We start from the raw sequence: 27435 nt of genomic DNA, 5'->3' as shown, positions 1-27435 counted from the left end.
ATGGAGGAAAGGGATTCAGAGCTGAGTCCAGAGAGCTTGGAAGAGAAGACAGTAGGTGACCAATCTCACTTGGACATCAAAGAACCTCATGAACTGAAGAGTGTAGCCTGTATCTTTGGCTTCACTATCACTATGTGTATAGATCCCAAGAGAAAGTAAAGCTCAAGAGGAATAAGATTATTTTGATGCCTTTTAGAAGGAGAAGCAATCGTTGAGGAACTTCAGCATGATCCCATATGTTGGGTTAAAGTAAAATCTATCTTTTACTTAATATCTTATTACCTTGAAAGCTTGCAAGAGAGCTGAGGCCCCTTTTGGGGAGAGAAGTAAGTAAAATTCTTATGCTCTTAAATTGAACCTTGAGTGAAGGCATGAGTCAAAAGAGACTGTGAGAAATTCTCCCAAGCCTATATCTTAGTTGAAGGTGTTGGGATGGAGCCCGCCCAGTTAATCACAAATTACAAAAGAATATTGCATAGAGATAGCTATAGGAACTTCCTTTTCCTGTGTTGACACAGCAAGGGATATCCATTTATATATAGTTTTGTTTTGTGGGTAATATTGTTCTTGAGTAGTAAATAATTTGTTCCTCAATGCCATCTTATGGTAAGGCACATCTTCAACATTTCATGACACATTTTCATTGGCAAGGAGCATGAAATATATTCATTGGAATCTTTCTGCTGATTTGTGCTTTGAGATCTAATCCACTGAGCAATTTCCCTGCTGCTGCTTCAGTCTCTCCCAGGATGATTTGTCCATGCTTTTTATCAATATTCTGTAGCAACAACTAGAAGAATCCAGTTCTGTCTACCCACTTTTAGAGGGAGGGAGGTAGGCGCAGGAAAGTGGGAGCATGCTTTGCCTAAGACAACAGTTATCAACCAGAGAACTAAAGAACAAAAGAAGCTAGGACAAGGCATTAGCAAATATGCATATGGAGCTATACCAGGACTAAATGAAAGGGCTTGACATCCTTCTGGGACCAATTCTTTTCTATCCCCACTGCATCAACTTAGGGCAGAAACTGAGATGGATGAAAACTAGGAAGAGGCTGAGATCACTTTGAGGTCCAACACCCACAAAGGACCATCATCAAAGAGGAAGGAGTCAGAAAGTGAGTAATATGGAAATATAAGGGAAAAAATACTAAAATTGCCAAAGATCTCATGAAGAATAAAACTAGAAAACAAGCAGATTAATCAATAGGGAAGGTATTAAAATAGAAGGGAAAGATGTTCAAGATATCTAAAAGACTATAAACATCTCTAAATAAGTATTGTAAAGCAAAGGAAATTGAACCAACACCTAATGACACAGAGGACCCTCTGGATTTCCCAAAGAGCATGGAACTACAGCAAGGTGTTCCCAAAGGTTCAAGAGAGAAATCAGAATCTTAAAACACGAAGCCAAGTGAGCAAATTGCAGGATTTATGCTCTATCGAACAGAAATAATAAATAGAATGGAAAGACTTGAATCCACATTGGCAAGCCTCTCCAAAGAAGAAAAAGAGAGATAAATTAATTGATTGGGAATACAAATATGCTCACGTGAAAGAAAATCTGGAGGAAAAGAAAAAGAATGTCAAAAGAATATGTGATCACTACATAAGCAAAATCCACCAATTTCAAAGATAGGATGCTAAGACAACTTAAGGATCTTAGATTTCCTAGAAGAATGTGACAAAAAAAAACCTAAATACAATAATGCAAGAAATAATTTTAAAAAGCTGCCTGAAACTTTTGAAAACAGAAAATAAAGCACTTCACTGATACCCTCTGGAAAAGCTCAGGCCCAACAAAAATTTACAATCGAAGATGCAGATCCTGAAATGTCTCTCAATGTGTCTTGTTTGCTTACCGTAAGTAGCATTATCAATGATTAGCCATTGGCATTAGACAAGTTTTCTAAAGACTTCAAAAAATGCAGAGTGTATTGTTTGAAGGCATAAATGATACTGAAGTTTTTTATTGCAGTAGACTTGTAATTTCTACAATATTTCATGTTTGGCTTTACAACTTACAATATAGGATTTTAAAAATAAAAGTAAACTGAAAAAAAAGGATATTCCATCATACCTCTCCAAACTATAATAGTAGTAATAATAATAATAATATATTTAAATAGTGCCTTAGCAAAGTCTTTTCCTCACAATAACTCCATCAAATAGTATATTATTAACCCCATTTTACAGAAAAAGTGAATCTCAAAAAGTCAACTTGACCAAGTTTAGTAAATGTCAGATCAGTATTCAAACACATTTCTCTTGACCACCCTAAGTTTGGTGCTCCTTCCACAATCTATCTCCTAGTATATTATCTCCTCTCTCTAAATCACAAAATCTTTCCCCCTTTCAGGCCATATGACTCTCTTTTCTTCTGTTACCTAAGAACCAAACCCCCAGGTTATTTGTTCCCCATCCTCTCCCAGATTACTTACTTGTCTCTCTTCCCTCAGGTTCTATGAACATCTTTCCCCCCAGATTACAAGGCTCCCCAGGTTATGTGGCCCACTCCCCACAGGTTATATGCGCCCTCTCGCCCCAGCTGAGAAACCAGAGGTGCTAACGGTTGCCAGGGCTATGCACAGGGACAAGTTTGGACATCATGTGAAGCAGCTTTTCCAATGGGAGAAGGATGTGACACTGAAAGCTATCCAGACCGGTGAGTCTTGGAGGTGGGAGGGGGAAATGAGGGGATCTAGACAAATAAGACTCAATGGGGGAAAGTAAAGGTTATTCAGGGAGGTAAAACTAAAGTACCATAGACACAGGTGAGGCATAGGAACCCAAAAACCATTTATGTAAGTGATGAGAACATAAAGGCCACACAAGTGAGGCAGGAGCAAAGGGAAAGGGCAAAATGACTACTATTTACAAGAAAAGCGCAACTGATCCTGAAATATCTCAAAACCTAATTCCACAGGACTGTGTACAGAACAGCATGGGTTTACATTAATCAGTCATCAAGCATTTAAGTGCCTACTATGTGCTAGCCACTGTACTTGCCATGTTGCGAAACCAAGTTTGAATTTGGTCCAGGGATAAAGGTTATGGTTCCTAGATCAGGGATAACTTTAGAGCAAGGCAGGTTAGGACCCCCAGAAAACTTTCTGGAGGAACTGTAAAGTCCTTGAGAAAATCTTACTTAGTATTGGTACTAGGCATCAGTTCCAAGGCAGAAGAGTGATAAGAGCTAGGTAACTAGGGTTAAGTGACTTGCCCAGGATCACACAGCTAGAAATGTAAAGTCCTTTTAAAACCTTTTGCCTTCTGAGTTCTGAACCTCCATAGAGATTCTGACCTCTTGGGAATATTTTTAGGTTCTGATTTATGTCTGTTAGGTTTAATCCACATGGAAATGAATAATTCTAATCCATCTCTAAGAACTTTTGGCTCTCTGCATCAGATAGGCAGGTTCACATACCATGGGGGGTCCATGAGGAATTTCTTCAAAGGCTAGTTAGGAAGACTCTATCCTTGTCATCATCATACAGTTCTTCTTCTGGACCCCTTTTAGTCCTGGGTCAAAAATTGGGGTTCCTGACAATTGTTTGATATGTATAATTTGTTTAGATTTGTGTATAAATACAGTACTATGTTCAATTCTGCCTGTGTACCCTGTATAAGTACATGAATGTATGCAAAAATATGAGTTTAGATCCATTTTTAGATCTGAAATATATCTTCTTTTTATGTAGATGTATACATGTGATAATATGATATAAAGAGTAGATGCCTGCCAGCTATTTCAGGCGTTACTAGAACAGGGAAAGCAAATCATTTAGTCTGTCTACACAGCATTACCAACCCAAAACTCTTACAGAATTCTGCATGATCCTAGAGAGCAGCACACTCCTACTAGTCATTCACTGACACTAAACAGGTACTTAAAACCAGGGGGGAAGGAAGACAGCCTATTTCCTAGGATTCATGGCATACCTGGATTGCACTGTTCAAGTAACCGGCTAAACTGTACCAGATTCTACCATTCGATGCCCTCTTTGGACTTTTTTCTCCAGTCATTCCCTCAAGTTTGTTCTGAGCCTTGGAAACTAAGACTTACCCTAAGACTCCACTGGACCTGTGCCCACCACAGACCCAAACTAGATCTTTTGGTACTAAACCTTGCCTGTATCATAGAATTTTAGAGCTAGAGAGGATCTAGAAAGCATTGTTCTAATCTAACCCCCTAACACGTGCAAGAATCCTACAACAAAACTCCTGATAGTCATCATTCATTTAACAATCCATGGGGGATACATCTAGTATGCCTAGTAGAAGAGGCAATGGAAGTCCATATACCTACAGTATACTACGAATACAGATTTAAGTTCCAAACAATGATGAAACAAGTTTAATTAGAAACCCAATGTCACTTCCATTATTAGAAATAGCATACAAAAATTTGGGGTGCAGGGTGGAGGGGGAAGGGAGTAGGATCTGTGAGTTCATTGGCGTAGAGAACACAGATTGGTCCCCAAAGTCTTTGTTAGCAAAATATGAATGTAATGACCTTTGCCAAGCTATCCTTTTGCCTAAAAACAGGATTCAGGGGGCAGCTAGGTAGCTCAGTGTGGATTAAGAGCCAGGCCTGGAGGCAAGAGGTCCTAGGTTCAAATCTGACCTCAGACACTTCCCAGCTGTGTGACCCTGGGCAAGTCACTTGAACCGCCATTGCCTACCCTTACCAATCTTCTGCCTTGGAGCTAATACACAGTATTGACTCCAAGATGGAAGGTAAGGGTTTAAAAAAAATAAAAATAAATAAAAATAAAAACAGGATTCAGATCATTCACCCAGTCATACTCATTTACTGGTATATAAATTAGCCACACACACACACAAAAAAAAAAAAAACCACCTATTCAGCCGTTAATCTTTAAATTTATACACATATGGTGTGCCGACACAGAGAAATAAATCAGCTATTCGTTGGAATTTTGGCCTACGGTTCCAATTTTCTAGGCTTTCTAAAACTTTTCTTTCACTGAAATGATTAACTTGCAAACATACACCCACACACAGGCAGCAGAAGCCCGATAAATGTTTAAGGTCTTTTTTTAGTCTTAACTAACTAAAGAAAGGAACAATAAATTCTTACCCAAAATAACTTCAAACAAAGTTAGAGGGGAGGGGTAGTTAGGGGGCTCCATGGATTGAATGCCAGACCTAGAATTGGGAGGTCCTGGGTTCAAATGTGACCTCAGACACTTCCTAGCTGTATAAATCCTGGGCAATGAACCCCCATTGCCCAGTCCTTACCACTCTTCTGCCCTAAAACCAATACTCAGTATTGATTCTAAGAAGATAAAGGAGGTTTTTTAAATGAACATGTACATTTAAAGAGTAAATTGTCAAGATAGAAAACATAGGCATATACACATCAGATTTAATGTTCAACTGTAAATATTCTACAAAAATTCTACCATAGTCATTTGCCAAAGGGAGGGTACAAGTTACTCAGATAAAAATTTATAATATTTATATAAATCATTTTTGTTATATATTAGATATTATATATTTATATTACATGTTATTACATATTTAATTATTGTGAGAATATGCCCAAATAGAATGATCCCAGCTACTTTTTCCATGCTTACATCAGGATTCCAGCATCTATGAAATTTAAGCTTCAAAATCATTATAAATTGCCCCCTGCCTTCTCCTTGCCACCACCCACAACTCTCTGGGAAAGATCCATAGATTCTCAGAGTTTCCTTCCTTGCACAACTGACATTTTAATTATCCTTTCCTGTGTTTTTAAAACCTTTTTAATTTGGACACGAATAATCCTCTGGAAAACATCTATTAGGTACAAGCTGTTCTGCCCTTTTCACTATTTTTTAATGAGCTCTCTCTTCTGCTTAGTTCTAGGATCTCTCCGGTGCCTTTCTGAGTCATCTGTTATAGATGAGCTTGTTCTGAGTTCAGGATGGCCCCTTGTCATCAACTGAGCTTCCCTCCCCTCTAGTGAATGAATCATTCTGTGTGTATAACATGCATTTATTCCTTCATGCAAAGTATGTGGCTTTTCACAACTGACAATCTCAGTCTCCAGAATGTCTCTCTATTTTCTAACTTTCACAAGATCTAAAAGCTTTCTTAGAGCAATGCTGTTGCTGTTATTATCTGGAATGTGACTCTTGCATCTTGTTAGTTCCATTTAAGAATTCCTGAGCATTATTTCAACATGGCAGCTAGGTTGCCCAATAGATAGTGCCAAGCCTGGAGTCATTTTCCTGAGTTCAGTTCTGATCTCATATACTTAACTAGCTGTGTGATCCTAGGCAATCACTTAACCGTGAGGACTGAGGTTCCTCAACTGTCAAATGAGCTGGAGAAGGAAATGCAAACCACTCCAGTATCTCTGCCAAGAAAACCCCAAATGGGGTCACAATGAGTTGTACAAGACTGAAAAAATGACTTGACAACTGCGCATTATTTCTTTTGCTGAGGTCTTGATCTCCTTGTAGATACCAGCTGAGGAACCCGTCTCTCCCCAATGTTAACTTGGTGGGGAAAAGATTACCTAGTTTCATAGATATTTTCCTAGCTTTTCTGCTTTATCTGTTGCTAATATTGTGGTCAAGGCCCTACACTAATGGAGTAACAATCAAAAATTCATCTATTTTTGTTCTGATTAGAGAGATCCATATTATCAAGACCTGGTATATGCAATCCATCATCCTTTCCCCAAAAGTACTGCCTACTATCTTCTTGGAATTTCAGTAGATGTGGGCCCACAGTACCTTAGAGCCTTTGCAAAGGACAAGTAGCTGGTACTACTAGGCTACCCCATCCCTTTCAAGAAAGGTTGTGTTGCTTCATTTTCTCTATGTCTTTGATCAATCAACCCCACCTCACCCTAAACCTCAGGTAGGATTGAGAACCTTAGGTAGGTTCAAGAGTAAGATAAAGTCCCACAAGAAATTGAGAGGCACAAGACAGAATATGGGCACATGAGAGAGGCCTTGCCCCCTGGACTGTGTTTAAGGGCTTTATCTGGAGAACTGTGCCCAGATCCAGCATTTCAGATGAATTCCTTTTATGCAGCTGGAAATAGAGAGACTAGACACCTGAATTGAACATTTGGGGTTTTTATTTCCATACCACTGGGACAAGAAAGACTACCAGAGTAGAGTATCCTGGTGATTTTCCTAAAACACGGATTTGACCATTTCCCCACTCTCACCACTTCCACTCAATAAACTCTCTCGTGCAGTGATTCCCAAACTGGGCGCTACCGCCCCCTGGTGGGTGCTGCAGCAATCCAGGAAAGCAGAGATGGCCACAGGTGCATTTATCTTTCCTATTAATTGCTATTAAAATTTTAAAAAATTAATTTCCAGGGAGCTAAGTAATATTTTTCTGGAAAGGGGGCAGTAGGCCAGAAAAGTTTGGGAACCTCTCTAGTGGCTTCCTAGTACCTTCTGGAATAAACAAACTGGTCTGTTTAGCATCTCAGGCTGACAATCCTAACCCTAATTCCTTCATAAACTGGCTCTTTCCTACATTTCGAGTCTTCTTATACTTCTCTCCCCTCCATGTACTTTATGATCCAACACCTGTCTCCCTGTAGTTCCCCTCAGACTTCATCACCCAGTTCCATGACTTTTCCCTGGCCATCCTAATGCCTGAAATGCTCTTCTTCCTCACCTTTACCTCTCACCTTCCCAAACCCCCTTGGAGACAACACAAATCCCAAGTTCTGCCAGACCTTTCCTCAGTCCCTCCAGCTGCCAGTGCCTTCCCCCCTGAGATAACCTTTCATGTTGTCTGGCTATATTTTATATAGACATCTTTACTTAAATATTGGCTCTCCCATTAAAATGGGATATCCTTGAATTCATTCAGGAACTATATTCTTGCATTTCCTCCTATCCCAATTCTTTGAATGCTTAGGAGAATGCCTGGCACATAGTAAGTGCTTATTTAAATCCTGTTGACTAGTGAGGCAAAGTAATCATGCAGCTATTACCTGGACCTCTGCCTTAGCCAACTGCCAACCAGGGCAGAGCAAGCAAGAACTGGCAATAGTCCTGCAGATCTATGACAGCTGAAGAGAGAGAGGAATGAGACTGGCAATTGCCATAAAATCCCTTAGCCATACGAGGTGGTACCAATCCAACATGTTTCCTCTGCTTCTCTGAGTGCTCACCAAGTCAATCTCGGTGAGTTTTCAGTCCAAAACCCCTTTTATCTTCCTCTCTCTGCCCCAGACATAGAGAAGGGTGCGTGGCAGGCAGATTAGAAAGAAAATATGTCTGTCTCATTCACAGTACTATTTCAACAAATCAAATGAACACTAAAAATTCTCTAAATTGGGGGCACTTAAGTGGCTCAGTGGATAGAGAGCCAGGCCTAGAGATGGAAGGTCCTAGATCTGACCTCAGACACTTCCTGACTGTGTGACCCTGGACAAGTCATTTAACCCCCATTACCTAGCTCTTACTGTTCTTCTGCCTATATACAGTATTGATTTTAAGACTGAACGTAAGAGATTTTTCTCAATTAACTAAGTCCTATAAATAGAGTCAATGAATAACAAACAAGAAAGGTTTATGTTCTATGCTGGGATGAGTTCTCAGAATTGAGATGCAGATTTTCCTCTTAATTTCTGAGTGTCTCAGATCACACTTCTAGGCCCACAAGCCCAGCTGGTAGCAAGTAGTTTACCTGTCTGTAGTCTGAGTGCCCTCTGGTGAGCAATGGAAAATACTACAGCAGTAAGAAAAAGTCAACAGAACATATACCTTCCAACATTGCCATAGGGTAGTAGCTTGAGAGATGCGCCATAATTAAACTCCATGACTGATTAATTGCGTAGTAGACTAATACTTAAGACTTCACTGTAGTTCGAAGAAAGCAGGGTAAAACTCATCTGTAGATAGATAAAGCTGCCCAAAGTCCACGCCTCACACGTACCCCACATCTCTACCGTCCAAGGGTCTTCCATGATCAAGAGTGGAGAATCTGATGGGAGTGCGGCCAATCTTGCCAATAGTGTTTCAGCATTTGTGATGGATAAATAAGCTCCTTGTAAAACCGTTTAAATAGCCATATTCTCCAAGCCCCTCCATCAAGTTCTCCTTCTATTACATACTGTATTTTCTCCTGGGCTCCTTCCAGCAGCTTTAGTCATTTTTGCTGCCACATCTCTACATACACATGTGGTGGCTCCTGGCGACTTTTTCCCCCTAGGGTCCAGGGGACATTCGGCTTATCCCGACGGATAGAAGGAGTAACCTAGAATAGTCTCTGGGCTATGTAACATCACTAATTGTAGGGTGACCAGCCAGAATGGTCTTCTCATCCCCCTCTCTTCTCCTTTTCCCTTGGAGAGGTATTTTAAATGTCAGCTATGGTTATAAAGTACCACTTCTGATATCAATTGTGTTGTCTGGATTTTCTGAGAGAACAAGGATACACATAACCTCAATTAAAAGCAAAAGTGATCGTACAACGTCAAGGGACCATGATAGTAGAGACAAACTTTCTCAGCATCAGAAGTCGCCCTTTTACAGCTCAAGTGATTCTGTCAGAGACCTTTCCTGGCCCCTCTATCTCCCAGTACTTTCCCCTTCAAATTGTATAATTGCTTAGACTCATAGTGGATTTGTATATATAAGCTTATGTGTATGTTAGAATGTAAGCTCCTTGAGGGCAGGCATTGTTTCATATTCATCTTGGTATCTTCAGTGTTTAGCACATAACAAATAAATTCGAATTGCATTTAAAAGGCCAAATAAATGCTTATTGGTTGGTTGATTAACTAGGCTCAACATTTAGCACCTGAGTCCAGAATACTCATTCATTATTCTCTGGATGCCACATATGCATTTTATACCAAGACAGCCCTTTTGACTGGAAAGTTCCCTTAATTTATACTGCCCTAAGGACAAAGCAGCTGAAAAAGTAACTTAGTATAGTAGATGGAGATCTGGATTTGGAATTAGGAAGAGCTGGGTTCAAATTCTCTCCTAGTTACATATGATCCTAAGCAAATTGCTTGACATTCCCTAAACCTTAGTTCCTTCATCTGTAAAATGGAAATAATAATACTATAGTGATGATATATGTAACAAGTAGTTACTGTATATAAAGAGCTTTGCACTATATAAATATGAGCTATTATTATTAACTAGACACAACACATTAAGGCAAAAGCAGTTGCTGGGGGGGGGGGGGGTTGCAGCTGAGTAGCTCAGTGGATTGAGAGCCAGCCCTAGATATGAGAGGTCCCAGGTTCAAATCTTCCCAGCTGTGTGACCCTGAGCAAGTCACTTGTTGACCCCCATTGCCTACTCAGAAGGTATGGGTTTAAAAAAAATTTAAAAAAAAAAAAAAGCAGTTGCTGTCCAAACACTAGATAAGGATTTTACAACTTATGACATAATTTATCTCTTTTAAAACCTACTTGGGTTAACCGTCATCTCTTCCATTTGTCTTGCCCTGAGATGTTCCCTACTCATGCCACCTGGGGGATGATAGGCTCAAGGTTTTAGCCCATCACCTCCAGGAATTACCCTAAATATCAACCTATGTCCTCTTATTGAAATTCTGACACTAGCTGTGTCCATGCCAAAGTCAGCTTCTGTCTCCCATTTTTCTCCAAAGCTTTCTACTCTAGTCACATGGCTAGGAAGTATCTGAGGACAGATTTGAACCCAGGACCTCCTGTCTCTAGTTCTGGCTCTTGACCCACTAAGCCACCTAGCTGCCCCCCACATAGAGGCCATTCTTAAAGCATTTGTCTACTCTGTAATATTTCCAACAAGACCTCCAATAACAGAGAACTTGTTATCTACTAAGGGAGTCCATTCCATTATTTTTTTATACCCTTACCTTCTGTCTTAGAATTGATATTTCTAAGGCAGAAGAGCTGGAAGGACTAGGCAATTGGGTTTAATTAATTTGCCCAAGGTCGCACAGCAGCTAGGAAGTGTCTGAGGCCTGATTTGAACCCTGGATCTCCCATCTCTAGCCCCAGCTGTCTTATACATTGAATCACTTAGCTACTCCTTAAACCCATTCCATTATAATACAACTCTGTTAGGCAGCTCTTATAGTAAAGTGAAATCAATCTCTATCATTTATATCCATTGGTCCTCTCTATCCCTCTAAAGGAGAGGTTCTTAGCCTTTTTTTTGTGTCATGGAAACTTTTGGCAGCCTGGTAAAAAGCCTATGGACCAGACCGCTTCTCAGAATAGATTTTAAATGCATAGAATAAAATACAAAAGAAATCAATGCTATTGAAATATTTTTTTAAAAAACAAATCCACAGAACCCAAGTTAAGAATCTTGCCCTAAGGCCAACCAGAATAATTCTTATGTCACTTTGACAGAACATCATAGGATTTGAAATTTAAAGCTAGAAAGTTAAAGTTCACCTAGTCCTACTCTCTTATTTGGCAGTTGAGGAAAGTGAAACGCATAAAAGTACAGAGAAATGCCTATCAACACAGGTAGTAAGTGGCAAGGGTAGAATTCCAACCCAAGTCCTTCAGTGCCCAATCTGGCCCTTCAAATATTCAAAGTTTCTGGATTAATTTGAATGTGTTGAAAAGCAGCCATGGTTGAACCTCTTTGGACAATAGTTTAATTTGGCTGGATGTGTTCAGGAGAGAAAACATCCTTATTTTCTGGGGCCAAAGCCATAGAATACAAAAGACCAGGCTAGGCCTTAGGGGACTTTAGATTAGGAGAGCTTAGGAAATTTAGAACCACCTAACCTAGCTGCTATCAAGAGACTTTATACACTTCTAATTGCCTTGTTCTTACATATTCTCTTTGCCCTTATAAATAAATCCTAGAAGACAAATTTTAATTTAAAAGTTTTTGCACAAAGAAAATTAACACAACTAGGATAAGAAGAGAAGTTTATTGGGGGCGGGGGGAGGGGAGGTCTGTATCAAATTCATGAGCAGGGTTTTAATATCCAACAACTAAGGCCCCAAATGGTACCTATAATGAATCCCCTGAAGTGGTTGCATGCATTCAATTTCCCATTATTCTAAGTTGTAATTATGTAAAATATACCTGAAGAAAATATGCAGTGTAAATTTGAATAATATTACCACTTCAGAAGGATTCACACAAATGGGACCTATCCGACACAAATATATACAAATAAAAGCCATTCGCCAATCAATAAGTGGCCAAAGGACACGAATAGTTCTCAAAAGAATTGAAAACTATTAACTATGCAAAAATATTGCACCAATTTATCGATCAACAAGCATTTATTGAATGCCTACTACATGCCATGGACTGACATGTAATAGGTCCCACTAGACTCTGGGCATATAAAGACAAAAATTAAAATCTTTGCTTTCATGGTGTTTATGTACTATACAAATTACTAATAATTAAAGAAATGCAGATCCAAACAATTCTGAGGTTTTGTCTCACACTCAGCAAACTGGCAAATGGGGCAAATGATGAAAGTAAGCAATGTTGGAGGAATTGTGAAGAGATAGGCGCAATGTTGGAGGAACTGTGAAGAGATAGGCATACTAATACATTTTTAGTGGAGCTAAAAATTGGTCCTTCCATCCTAGAAAATCCCACAAAAGCCAGTGATAAGAATGAGAGGTCTCATATATACCAAAATATTTAGAGCAGAACTTTCTGTAGTAATAGAGAATTCTAAACAAAATAGATGGTCATCATTTGGAGAATAGCTAAACACAATGCGATGCATGAATATAATTACATTATAAGAAATTGTGAATATTATGAATAAGGGGCATATGGGGAGTTCACCTCTGGTGTGAGCACTTGCTGAGCTCTTTTCATGGCTATCCATCCACCTTTGTTCACCTGCCACCCAGCTCTCACCTGTGACTCCAAGAAGTTGTGGCACATACAGTTGGCCATATGCTGGTAAAAACTGTCTCAAATGGATGAGCTAAATCAGGTTGAGGGTAAAGGGACAGATCTCAAACCTGTCAGTGCATCAGGAGAATGTCTACCCCAAATGTAGGAAGATTTCCCCTCACAGAAAGGGTAGATGAGAACAATTCGTTCCAACAGTCATGAAGGTGACTGAAGCAGGTGCTATAGAGCACTTAGAACATGGTCAGACATCAAGGACACCAAGGTCAACCACTACAAGCCATCACCAGTCATCCTGACTTTTGTCTTGCCATTGGACTTCAGTGACCCTGGAAGAAAGAGTGAAGCTGACAACTATACCCAACTCTGCTTCATTTAAATCCAACTCACTTCACAAGTCACTGGTCCTCTTCTAAAATGAAGGATAAACAACAACAGCAATTATGAAAACAAAGAAACATGAGAAGATTCATATGAACTAATGTAAGATAAAGCAAAAGGCACCAGGAAAATATGAAATACCAGCAATGTCAAACTCAAATAGAAATGGAAGCCACCAAACCTCGCTGCATTGACTTAGAAAACCACATGTTAACATTATCTGTGTTCTGCTATATTTTCATCTATTTTATTCAATATTTCCCAGTTATATTTTATTCTGGTTCTGACCATGTTGAGGAGTGTTGAAGGGTGTAATGGTGCCCCACAGGCCTTTGTTTAATGTATCTGCTACAGACAATGACTTACTCTCATGTAAATACAATCAAAAGCAATAGGACAATCAAAATTATAAAGCAAATTTAATCCCCGATAAGAAATATGGGAGAATATGCTTCTTCTATCTTTGTAGAGGTGGATAATGACACAACTTATGGCACTAGCTCTAGAGGGTTGATGTCTTGGTTCATCTTGTCAAATTTTTTTTCTTCCTTTTTCATTGTTATTCTTTGTTATAAGGGATGGCTATCTAGGATAGAGAAAACTGGGAAATGTGAGTGATATTTAAAAAACAATTAGAAAGAAAAAAAAGAAAAGAAAACACACTTCTGGGTTTGGAAATGTGTAAAGACAGAGGACAGAAAGGAAGGGAAACAAGTGCTATAAAAGGGCACCTAGTGACAAGATGAGGAAACTGAGGCCAGCAGGGTTAACAGTAGCAGCAGTAGAGGCAGGTAATTAAGGCTGAAGTGGAGCAGAGCTCTGAATTCCATAAGTCAGGTTGATGCAGGAGCTAGGAATAATAATAATAAAATAGCTAATATTTATATAGTACTATGTGCCAGACACTGTGCTAAGCATTTTATGATTATTATTTCATTCGATCCTCAAAACAATCCTGAGAAGTAGGTGCTATTATCTCCATTTTACAACTAAGGAAACTGAGGCAAAAGAGGTTAAGTGATTTGCCCCAGGGTCATACTGCCCAGGTAGTATCTGAGGCTGGATTTAAACTCAGGTCTTCCTGACTCCAGAGCTAGTACACTCTCTGCTGGGACACCTAGAGGAGAATCAAGCTTTGAGGAAGATTGGGAAAGTTTTCATAAAAAGTGAAAGATGAATGCCACTCTGGCTAAGAGGAAGAACCACCTCAATTTAGAAAGCTTCCACCAAATGAAGTGAACTGCCTCATTAAGTGAGTTCCCCATTGCTAAGGACCTTGAATCAAGCTAAGGTTGATGACAACTTACTAGAAATGCCAAGGAGTGGAATCCCGTATTGAGTAGTTGTTTTGACAAGAGAGACTCTAGGGTCCTTTCCAATTCAGTGAATGTGTTACTTTTATGCTACTAATTCTTCTGTTATCACATATTGTATGTGCTAAAGTATTATTCAATTAGATTATTATTATATTTAGATGAGTTCATTTTAATTGTGCCAAATATTTTTATATGACTATTGTACAAGATACTCCTTGCCCAGTAGGCAAGGAAAAGAGGAAAAGGAAAGGAAAGGATACTGGGATGCAATTATCTTTGCCAAACTCAGAATCAGTCAACTTACTCTTCTACCAAACATTTCCTAGTGTTTGTCACTAACTGCCAGAAATATAAACAGGACTTTGTCCCAGAGAAAATCAGTACTATTTGTTGTTGTTGTCATTGTTCAGTTGTGTTGAACCCTTCGTGACTTCATTTGGGTTTTTCTTGGGTGGTTTGCCATTTCCTTCTCCGAATTACTTTACAGATGAGGACACTGAGGCCAATAGGTTTAAGTGACTTACCCAGTGTCACACAGCAAGTAAGTGTCTGAGGCTGGATTTGAACTCAGGAAGACGAGCCTTCCTGACTCCAGACTCAGTCTTCTATCTTCTGTGCCACCTAGCTGCCCAGTACTGTTTGTACCAACCAGCTAACCTCCCTCCAGAAGCAAAATGGTTGTCCCAGGGAACTCTCCAAGCCTTTAAGTTGCAGAGCAAATGCTGATCTGTACTAGCAGAGGGAGTTTCACCCCAGGAGGGGAAGGAAGGGAAAGGAAAATAAGCATTTTTTTAAGTACCTACTACGTGCCAGGCACTATGCTAAGCGCTTTACAAATATTATCTCAACAATGAATTTAAATGTCCAATCCAAAATATTTATATATGTAATATATATGTGTGTAAACATTTATATATGTATGTATACATATATACTGACACATATATATGCCTATATATGCATATGTGTTTTATTATGTATATGTATACAATAAACACTATACATAATACTAAAGAGAAAGTCATCTAATGTTCAAAAAAATGAGCTGTGGGCTGACTATGAGAAGAGTAGCCATTACTACAGGGAGTTAGTGAGGGGTAAGGTACTAACATTCCTTTAGAAGTCTTCCCTCCTAAAAGAAGTATACTGGTAAATGCTTTAACAATCAGCTCTCTGGGGGGGTGGGGGGGAAGCATTCATGGGGGCAGCTAGGTGGTTCAGTGTAGATAGAGATCCAGGTCCTGAGTTCAAATGTGACCTCAGATATTTTCCTAGTTGTGTGACCCTGGACAAGTCACTTAACCCCAACTGCCTAGCTCTTATTGCTCTTCTGCTTTGGAACTAATATACAGAAGTTAAGGGTTTAAAATAAAAAAAAAATTAAAAAAATGTATACGGAACACATTTTAAGTTTAATTTACATTATTAACATTTTGCTGCTTTTCTGCCTTGGAATTGATACTTAGTATTAATTCTGAGACAGGAGGTAGAGGTTTTAAAAAACCATGTATGCAAAACATTTTAAGTTCAATTACATTAATATTTTCTCATTTTTAAGTCTAAACAATCAACAAAATTAATTGCCCCTCCCATTGGACTGTAAATTCTGTGAGGGCAGGGATTTTTTTGGCCTCATTTTGTACCTCCAGAGCTGACCACAGTGACTGATTGAATCGAGCCCTGATTTTTGTAGGTTTTGTCCATTTCTGATTTACAAATGCTCACACTGAAAATTTAAGACAGTTCTTATAAGCCAGTTTCTCCTCACCAAGTAGTTGCTTCTTCAGGCTAAACATGGCAAACTCCGTTAAGCAATCATTCCATAGCACAGTTTCAAGTCTCCTCCTCCCCGTTGCTATTCTCTGGAAACAGTCATCTACTTAATATGCTCTTAAAATGTGGTGCCCAGGACTGAATACAGGGGCTTCGGGTGTAGCCTGACTAGGGCTGAATTCACTTAGTCCAGCCCTGCTCTCCTTCTGGCCACCGGGCTTCTATTCTTATATCCTGAGCTCACTTTAGCTTTATTGGCAGCCACATCGCCCTGCCTGTTGACTCACTGGCTCCAATCCATTATGAGTTTTATCCCTGTTAGCTTCACTTTCAGAGGGGACCGTCCTCTGACATCATCCTCAGATTCTGGAGAACAACCTATTTGGGAACAAGCAGGCTTCTATTCCCAGACATCGGTATATACATACATACACTGGGTAGCGTTCAAGAAATTTAAGATCCAGCTGCTTGGGGCTGCCTAAATTATACACTGTGCCTGTATCTATTTTGTAAATATCTTGCCTTGTTAGTTTTGTGTATATTCTACATTTCCACACATATGTAAGCTCCCCTCAAGCCAGAGTTACATCACATTTTTCCAGAAGTATGCTGTTAAACATTTTAACAACTAACTCTCTTGGGGGAAAACAAGGAAATGTATATACAACATACTTTTAAGTTGAATCTGAATTATTAATATTTTCTGCATCATTTTCTTTTTTTTAAACCCTTTATCCTCCTTTGTAACCTCACCTCCTTCATCCTCATTTGTTTCCTTGTGGTTTGATGCATTTCTTTTTCTTTCTCTTTTTAAACTCTTACCTTCTTTCTTAGAATCGATACTATGTAGTGGTTCCAAGGCAGAAGAGCAGTAAGGACTAGGCAATGGGGATTCACTGACTTGCCCAGGGTCACACAGCTAGGAAGTGTATGAGGTCAAATTTGAACCCAGAATCTCTAGACCTGCCCTCTCTCCTTCACTTTCTTAAATCTAAGAAATCAAAAAAATTATAAATCAATTCCTGATATGTAGTGTTTGTCAATTTCCAAAATATAAACACTCACACTAAAAATTTAACAGTCAGCTCCCACAAAATGGTAAGAGCTGGCTCTAGCACCCTGCTGCTATTTCCTCCATAGTGAATAATACAGAACCCTGTGTACCACTGAGGATTCTGAATTTGACTGAATCAATCACCTGAAAAAAATGAGTGAGATGAGACCACCTAAGAGTAATTGGAGACAACTAAGGATCATATGTTAGGACATTCCTTCATTCATTCCACACAAAAAAAGGCATTACAGCCTTTGCTATATGCAGGGCTGGGCTAAATAGTAGCAGAATTGGGCCACAGATGAAAGGGAAACTTTATAGCAGCAAGGAATCAACTTCCTCAAGTTACCCAGCTTTCACACTCCCTTTCCAGTATTCTCTCTGTCCCTAGCACTTAGTACAGTGCTTGGCACATAGTTAGTGCTTAATGTTTTTTTCATTCATTTTTTATGGTTAAACAGGCTCTGCCTAGGATTTCTAGCTAGCACAATCACTGTCACCAGCATGTCTAACAATGGTTTGGAAAGCCCCAGCATTTACTGGCTACATGCTCCTGGCTAGTCACTTGGCCTCTCCTCATCTGTAAAATGTTGATGTGGGAGCAGCTGGGTGGCCCAGTGGATTGAAAGCCAGGCCCAAAAATGAGAAGTCTTGGGTTCAAATCTGGTCTCAGACACTTCCTAGCCGTGACCCTGAACAAATCACTTAACCCCCATTGCCTGGCCCTTACTGCTCTTCTCCCTTGGAACCAACACAGAGTATTGATTCTAAGATGGAAGATAAGGGCTTAAAAAATAAAATAAATTTTGATCATTTACTTCACCAAATTATAAGGAAAGTACTTCCTAGATCTTAAAATACTAGTCAATAATTTTATTGTCATCTTGGCCAGAGTGGCACAAATCTCTTTTCTCTTTTCAGACAAGTTGGAATTTTTTTAAAGGAGCATTTTGGTAAAAACAAAGGGAAACCCCTTTTTATAAGAGTGCATATTTCTTCTCTGTCCTGAAATTATTTTTTGAGTCTAAGTCCAAAAGAGACTCAGTGATCCAGAGGAAAGAATACTGGATTTGGAGTCAGAGGTCATGAGTTCAAATTCTTTATTTTTATTTTTTTCCCAACCCCTTCCCCACATCATAGAAGACATCATCCGGTAAACAGTCATGTATATGTAGATTATGTCTTTCATGTATCCATTTCTTAGTTCATTCTCTGAAGGTGAAAGTTCACAAGTTATTCTTAAAATATTAAATCTGTTACTGTATACAATTCTTTTGGTTCTACTTGTTTTACTCTTCATTATCTTATGTCATCCTTTCCAGATGTTTAAAAAATTAATCTACTCATCATTTCTGAAGGCACATGAATTTGAATTCTTCCTCTGCCATTTCCCATAAGACAATTGAACAAGTCAGCCCCTTTGTGCTTCTGTTTTCTCACCTATAAAATCGAACTCCCTTCTAACTTAGCTCTTAGCTTCACATTTGTCTCTTTAATGTGCTCTTATTAAATTTTGCCAATCATTATAGCCCATCAAAATATTTTAGGACCCTGATCCTAACACCCAACATATTCACTCTCAACCTCTTGTCCCCTACAGTCTTGATTGGCATGCTGTCTATGTGTTGGGTGACATCTTTGTTGTAGTTCAGTCATGTCAGTAGCATCCAACTCTTTATGACCCATTGGGAGTTTTCTTAGCAAAGATACTAGAGTGGTTTGCTGTTTCTTTCTCAGAATCCTCCTCTATTCACCTTCCTTCTTCATAAATGAAGAAACTGAGGTAAATAGGTTTAAATGCCCAGGGTCACAATAGCTTGTAAGTGTCTGAGATCAGATTTGGATTCAGGAAGACAAGTCTCCCCAACTTCCTAGTCAAGCACTCTATCCACTGCACCACCTAGCTTGGGCAACATCTTATCCCCAAAGATATCAGAAGATGTCTAGGCTGGTGAGGATAATGGGAAGAAAAAATAGGATTCTTTTTTTTAAAACCCTTAACTTCTGTGTATTGGCTCCTAGGTAAGGGTAGGTAATGGGAGTCAAGTGACTTGCCCAGGGTCACATAGCTGGGAAGTGTCTGAGGTCAGATTTGAACCTTGGACCTCCTGTCTCTAGGCCTGACTCTCAATCCACTGAGCTACCCAGCTGCCCCTGAGAATAAGATTCTTAAAGGATAAATGAGGCTACCAAGTTGACAAGTGAGGATTACAAATGTGAAGATAAACACCTGAGGGGAAAAGTAGGTGAAGTCAGAAAAATAAGTAGGAATGCCTGGTGATAGATGAAGACGACAACTAGGTGAAATGTGAAGATATTTAGTAAATAAGATTAGTCTTGGGGGAATATTGGGCCTTCTGCTCATGTAAACCCCCAATCTGGGGATCCCCTTTAATCCCTTTTCTTTTATGTACCCAAAGATTGGGTCTACTTATTCCCTTCCTAGCTACCATTACCCTTTACTTCCTACTGGAAAGTTTGTACTCCTTTATTGGAAGTAGTGATAGTCACCCAGCTTCCTCTTTCCCTCCTGACCTTAGGCAAACATATAGCTCTAGATGGTTTTCTAGTGGGCTTATAGTTGTAGCTAAAGGGAAACTGATAAGGTAAAGTTGAGGGGTAGTAACAAAGTATGATTTTTTTTTCATCTTAGCCAATTACAAAATGTCTTCAGTGTGGTAGAAAGAATACTGGATTTGGGAGCAGAGCTAGGATTCAAACCCAAGAGTCAGAGGGCCTGGATTCAAATCCTGACTCTGTCACTTACTAATTTACTACCTTGGTGAAGACGACCTCCCTGAGCCAGTTTCCTCACCTGTAAAATAGGATAGGGTGAACTATATGCTCTCTTAAGATTTCTTCTAGCTCAAATTTTAGGATCCTAAAGCATTAAAAGTCTTGCCATCAAAGTAATATTTGTGTAAGGGACCTGACCATTTGGTCACCATGAGCAGGGCTTGGGAGAGTGAGTCCAGAGTATACCTGAGCTACATTCATTTGAAATTCTTCAGATATATGCCTCTATCAAAAAGGAAGTCTCACATTAGTTATATGCAAAAATCTAATTCTTTTTCCCTGCCCTCCTCAAAAAGGCTGGTAATGTGATATAAGTTGTTCATATATTATCATATAATACATATTTCCCTGTTCATCATATTGTGAAACAAGACGCACATTGCTGACACTAGAGAAAAATTCATGGAAGAAATAAAGAATGGTATGTTTCATTCTGCATTCCATCTGTTCCTTCTATGGCGGTTGGATATCCTTTTTCCATTATGAGTCCCTCAGAGTTGTCCTGGATCCTTGCCTTGTTGATAATAGTTAGTTAAGCCATTCATAGTTAATCATCATATATTCTTTTTTTGATCATCACATATTTTCAATGTTACTGTGTACAACATTCTCCTGGTTCTGCTCACTTCATAGTCACAGAACCCTTTCATTTTTAATGAATGTGAGCCACACATGCCCAACAGGACTTTTATCTTAGGAACTTCTTTTCAGGCCTTCTGGATTTTTAAAAAGGTGATCATGGATGAAAATATTGAGTTTGGGGTATACAGAGTATGCAGATGAGATTCATTTATTACTCAGCACAAACTTCAGTTGGTATCTCTCTTATCCTCCTACCTCTGGAAAGTCATCTTAGGTCATCCCCTGACAATATCTCTCTCCTGACTTAAAAATAAAAACCAAGTCACTGTTTATTTTTAACCTTCTCCCCTCTCCTCCTCCCCTTATGAGTCAGGAGGCAAAATATTAACTCCTGGAGAAGGCTTCAGCAACCTTGTTAATGGCTCCTTTCTCTTGAGTCCACGTTACTATCTAATCCCTCCCATGCAAAAGTCTGTAACTTGGAGGAGTGGCATTTCATAGAATTCAGTCTGGTCATGCTTTATGAGCTCTTCAGAGTTAAACCCTGGCCTCACAAATAATGCCTGTAAGTCACCAGACTTCTCTGAGCCTCGGGTTACCTGTGTCCCAAGTCTAGGGGCTAATTTGTCTCCTGCCTACCAAGGAATCCTACATTGTCATACATACAGTTTGAGTTGGGCAAGGCAGTCAGTGATCTCTGCTTCACTTCTGGCTAGATCTGCACTCCATATAAACTGTCATTTTAATATCACCATAAATGACCCTCCTTCTAGAAGAAATCGAGCATTTCAGCCACCTCTAGAAATGATCGTGGTTGTTAGAGTGGTTTAAATTCTTTTTGCCATTCCATCTCTCCTGCTGGTTCTTCCACTTCTTCCCTCTGCCATTCTCTCTTAGAATAAAAAGTCCATCTCTTAAAGGACAAATATTCTTCAGACTGACAAAATCCTTCCAATTCTTCTCTCCTCAGTCCAAGGCTAACCCTTCTTTGGCTTTGTTGTCACCGAGGGTTTATATTTCTCACCTTAGGTGTTGTTAAGGTCCTCCCTTCTTCTGGCTCTAGTACCCCCAATGAACTTCTCATCATCTAGAGAATCTTTCATCATTGTTCAGGTACTCTCCAAACTTCTTTATTGTTTTTTTAAATAAAATGTTATTTTATCCCAATAATATAATTTTTAACATTCATTTTCTAAAATTTTGAGCTCCTAATTTTCTCCCTCCTGTCCTCTCCTCCCCCTCCCTGAGAGTAATGCAATTTGAATATAGGTTATACATATTTAGTCTTGTAAAACATTCCCATATTACTCATGTTGTATAAGAAAACACATATCAAAAAAAACCATAAAGAAGATAAGGTGAAAATAGTATGCTTCCATCTGTATTCAGACTTTTTTTTGGAGGTGGATAGCATTTTTCCACATGAGTCCTTTGGAGTAGTCTTGGATCTATGATCACCTCTGATAGATTTCTTCTGGCAGTCTCTTCCAAAACTTCTTGGTATCCAAGGGCTCCTTTCCTTATTCCTCTTGGAAAAGTCATTTCTATATAATCTTCACATGTCCTGTTTTTGAATAATGGTAGTCGCAGCTGCTTATGCCTCTGCACCAACCTTAACATATTCCCTAGCTCCCTATATAGCAACCTGCCAACTAGAGGGTCTACTCCCCTAAAACTATTCTCCTATGATCTAGAGCTCAGTCTATCTCATGAAGTTCCAATGTTTCTACTGCTCTGAATCAGGGTTTCAGATCTCTATGCAAGTCATGAAGCATACACTTATAGCACAGGTCTCAGACAGCTCAGAAACCTTTCTACATCTTGGGTTCAGTGTGAGTCAGTTTGGGGTGATCAGTTAAACAAATATTTATATAGTACTTACTTTGTGCCAGACACTGTGCTAAGCATTTTATGATTCAGTTAGTCCCCTTCACCTCTCAGCACTGTCTCAGTGGCTAGCAAGATCTGCCAACCTCTGAAACCTCTTAGCTAGAATCTGGGAGAATCATAATTTGACCAAGACTCCTCCCCATCTCTACTCACCCCCGTGAGTCTCACATTTCTCTTTCTTCTATCTCTGAATTTGTCCCTCTTCTTCCTTGTTCTTCAGATGTACCCTAATCTCCCCCCCATAATTACCCCTCTAGTAGTCTACTCCTTTCAATGCAGATCTACTACTTCCTTTTCTTTTCTTCAGTATGGGCATCTAACAAGCTTTCATGATGGAATAATTTCTTAGGATTCTGACATCCTAGAATTTCTCTAATGAATATCTGCCCTATTGCTTAATACTTTCATTAAAGACAAAGGCTATCCCTGTCTCAAGAAGTTTTAGATCTCTCGACTTATAATCAAATTGTTGGGAGGGCAGCTAGGTGGCTCAGTAGATTGAGAGCCAGGCCTAGACGCAAGAGATCCTGCATTCAAATCTGATCATTACACAGGCCCTGGAGTAGTGCATTCCCTCTGGGCTCTGCCAGAGAGAACCTTTACCTTCTTTAGGTCAGATGTCACTTCCTTTGTGAAGGCTTTACTAATCTCCCTAGTTATTAGTGCTCTCCTCCTCCTCAAATTGTAATTATTTATCTCTTCACTTGCTCTATCTTCCAGTCTAAATTAGTAAGTTTTCACTGCCTTGTACAGTCAGTGCTTAATAAATGTCAAATTAACTTGGAGAAGGGCAGCCCTTTCCTGAGTTGATATCAGTATTGATAATGGTTCTTTGGGTGCACAAAGGACTCAAATGAAATTCATTTGCTTCTCATAGGATCATAGGGTATAAAGCTGGTAGACACCATTTAGTCCAAAATCCTCATTTTATAGGTTAGGAAGTGGAGGCCGGGAAAATTGAAGTGCCTTGCCCAAAGGCACACTGTTAGTAGCAAGTGCCAAGCTGAAACAAGAAACACCAGGGGGCACCTGGGTAGCTCAGTGGACTGAGAGTCAGGCCTAGAGACGGGAGGTCCTAGGTTCGAATCCAGCCTCAGACACTTCCCAGCTGTGTGACCCTGGGCAAGTCACTTGAGCCCCATTTCCTAGCCCTTACTACTCTTCTGCCTTGGAGCCAATACACAGTATTGACTTGAGGGTAAGGGTTTAAAAAAAAACAACACCAGACTATTTATTTCTATCTCTTTTTCCCAAATTGGGAATATTAGATAAGATGATCTTTAAGGTCCCCCAAATTCTGACATTCTAGAATTCTATTCTCCTCCAACTGATGAGAAATATTCATTCTTACAGTAAAAGCACTTTCAGGAACGAGACTATATGAGAACACATAGGGACAGCTGATAATTCTTGAGGCATAAGTAAGGTACCCAGAAGACAGATGAGGCTAGCCTAGGGTACAAACACAGAGAATTAGAAGGAACCTTAGATGTATCTAATCCAAACACACACACACACACACACACACACACACACACACACACATTTTACAGATGAGAAAACAAAGATCAGAGAAATTTAGTGTCTTGGCACAAAGTAGTAGTAAGTAGCAAGATGGTTATTTGAAGCCAAGGACTTTGATTCCTAGTTACTTGTTCCTCTGAACCATAAAGTATTAACCTGTGAAAGAGAGGCACCAGTCTTGAAGAGAACCCCTGGAAGAGAGGTATCTACGAGGAAATACAGGGGTATGTGGTGAGATGAAGGAACTCTAGGCTTCCGGACTGTTTAGGCAGTGGGTCACCCTAACTTACCTCCATTTTATGTAGCATGAACCCTTCCTTTGCTGGTCGGTCATTCAGGCCTCTTCTAATCCTACACATTCACAGGTCTTTACATTGGTTGGCGCTGCCCCCATTACCTATGGGACTGCTACCGTATTGGGAGTGAATCAAAGTGCTTCTGTGGACACCTGCTCACCCAGCACCGGATGGCTTCAGGTACAGATGAGAAATGTAGAAGAATTCTCTCACTGATCAAGAGCAGAGGGCATCCAGATCCTCCTCCTCTCAGGCGCTGGGGAGTAGACTAGATTCTGTCAGTTTTGTGAGGGACAGATCCCACCTCACCCACCATTTTGTCCCCACAGACATATCTGTTCCCTGCACCATAAATGGGTGCCGATGTCAAATGTTCTGCTTCATCCCATCACGACCAGAAGAAGTGGGAGAATTCTGGCTTCAGAAACGATCTGGTTTTGACCCCAAAACATGGAGGGCCCTTTGTCGCTGCAAACACAACCACGAGGAGCACAGCCCCACAGGGGCCCATGCCTGCCGACATCGCGGTACCCCTTCCCTGGGAATGGGAGATGGGAAATACTAATATGGGGAGAGAGGTGGAGAGAAGAGACTATTGGTTCAAGGAAAATGGGATGGCAAAAAGAGAATGGAGATGGAACGCTAACTATTCAGTTAATTAACTTTCAGAGTGAAAGCAACCAAAGAATATTGATAGTGGTTCTTTGGTTGCACAAAGGACTCAAATGAGATTTATTTGCTATGGGTGATGAGGAGAGAAGGTGGGATAAGGGAAAAGCTGTGAAGGAGGAAGCCCTCCTCCCAGAGAGTGTTTAGGTTGCACAGAGAAAGTTTCAATATCTTGTTTCACACAAAAATGTCATTTTAAGGACAGGAATGGGAGAATAGAGATGGGGTTGGGGACAAAATCAGAAAGGAAAACAGAATGGAGACAATGGGGGATCAGATGAGAGATTGGGAATGGAATAATGGGCAGAAAACTGGTGATAGACATCAGGGTTCAGAAAAGGATTAGAATGAAAATGGAGACAAGGATGAAGTTAAAATGAGGATGATGACATGGATGAAAATTTAGAAATGAATGTGTTATGAGTAAGGGTGAAAAGGATGGAGATGGGGAGAGGGGAACCAAGAATTGGGAATTGCCTCCCTGATTCACCTCCATGTTTTCTACAGCTGCTACTCCCTTCTTTCTGCTTTCTTACAGGCTGCCAGTGTAATTTCTTCCAGTCAAATTTCCTTTGTGCTGCATGTGACCGACGATGGGAAGAGCATGAAACCTTCTTTGAATCGGAGGAGACCAGGAGGCAAAGAGGAGGGAGAACAAGTGGTGAGAAGAGCCGTTCAGCAAAGGGAGCTGTACAGTGAGGGGGACATATGGAGAAGGAGCGATATGGTGAGGGGGATTGAGTGCTAAGGGTGGGCATGGAAAGGGAGGCCTCTGGAGAATGGGTAGCTGTATGGTAAGTAGGATTATACTGAATGTAGGCAAATGGTACAAGTATGATAAGTCATACCATATGGTGAAGGAGACAATAATGAATAACCCAGGTAGGATAGTGCTGTAGTTTCCATAGCCATCTCTCCTAGGTCCTCTGCCTCCCTTATTTCCAGTTCTGCCTGTTCTGGAGTTGGCTTAATTGCTACCATCACCATACATGCTTCCCACGGACTTTAGATATTTACACACACACACACACACACACACACACACACACACACACACACACCTCTTAGGTTTAGCCCTGGCAAGGCTAGAGTTTATCAAAAGGAACTTTACTCAAAAAATTAAAGGGAAAGACAAAGCTAATTGAACTGACACATTGGTATAAAAGAGAGGTTATGAGGGCTGGAGGAGAGGGGCTAATCCAAATTTAACTAAAGTCTAAGCAAAGTCGGTTGACTTGACTGACCCAACTTTGAGTAACCACTTACTAGTCTAGTTCCTTTCCTTCTCTTCAATTCTTGACCCTTTTCTTTCTGTCCTCATAATTAGATGGAGAGAATCAAGCTCCTGCTCCAGTTGCCTCCTTTCTCCCCTTGGAGGTATCAGGCAAATAAAAGAGCAGGAGTGGGAAAGCCTTGGCTCAGATTTAGGTTATCAGATTAGACTAATTCCCTCAAATTCTCTCTGGTGACTCATCCCTCAGGGATCCCCCAGGGGAGAAGGACTCATCCTAAAGTCCCTTAATTATGTTCTTATGGTATATAAAATTTAAATAGACATTAAAATTGGATCTGCATATTAAATCCCAACAAAGCAAGATGGGCATTCCCCTTAAAAGGCCAGATGGAAAGATAGCTTTATGAGAGTGGCCATATGGTGAGGGGAGGCTATGTGGAAAGAGGAGCCATATGTCAAGGAAGGTGGTATAAGATAGGCCATATAATGAGGCTGGCTTATATAGAGGGAAGAGGGCCATTTGGAGGAGTCATAGAGTAAGAAAAGGACATATGGTGAGGAATATCATTTGGAAAGGAGGGCCTTACAGCAAAGGAAGGCGGGCCACACAGTGAGGAAGAACCATATGGTGAGGAGTTTCCAAATTCCCATAACCCACCCATCTCCCTTGACTTCCTTTTTATGTACCTGCCTCAGTTTCCCACCTCTTCTCCCTTTATCTCTAACCATCGCCCCAGAGCCTCTGTCTATAGCCATCCCCACTGGTTATCAGCTCTCATATAACCATTCCCCAAATCTCTCAGACTGTCCCCCTACTAACCATTTCCCCTGCTCATCCCAGCTATAATCATCTCTTCCTCTTAGCCCTCCCTTTATAACCATCCATGACTACCTCTCCTCCCCACTCCATGCTGGTTTCCCCCTCAGGAGCTGACTACATGCCTTTTGCAGAGATGCCTGTCCTCCGGAATATCATCCTCCCTGCCTCGGAATTTGAGGCCCTGGAGAAGCAGAGTCCTTCAGGTCCCTTTGGGCTTCCTGGACCTTCTGGTCCCCAGCCCAGCAAGCCCTTCTGA

At 40.2% G+C, this 27435-nt stretch overlaps 1 protein-coding gene across 1 annotated transcript; it reads left to right on the top strand.

Annotated features, from left to right (window-relative positions):
* Positions 1-27435, top strand: FAM221B (family with sequence similarity 221 member B). The gene is made up of 6 exons (XM_044678208.1): positions 1-155; positions 2459-2664; positions 24526-24636; positions 24786-24983; positions 25664-25786; positions 27287-27435. Exons 1-6 carry the CDS (start codon positions 1-3, stop codon positions 27433-27435), a joined length of 942 nt encoding a protein of 313 aa, XP_044534143.1.

This window comes from Gracilinanus agilis, chromosome 1, assembly GCF_016433145.1.
Source record: "Gracilinanus agilis isolate LMUSP501 chromosome 1, AgileGrace, whole genome shotgun sequence".
NCBI lineage: Eukaryota > Metazoa > Chordata > Mammalia > Didelphimorphia > Didelphidae > Gracilinanus > Gracilinanus agilis.
The sequence above is the reverse complement of the archived record's forward strand: the minus strand, read 5'-3'. Positions and strand labels throughout refer to the sequence as shown.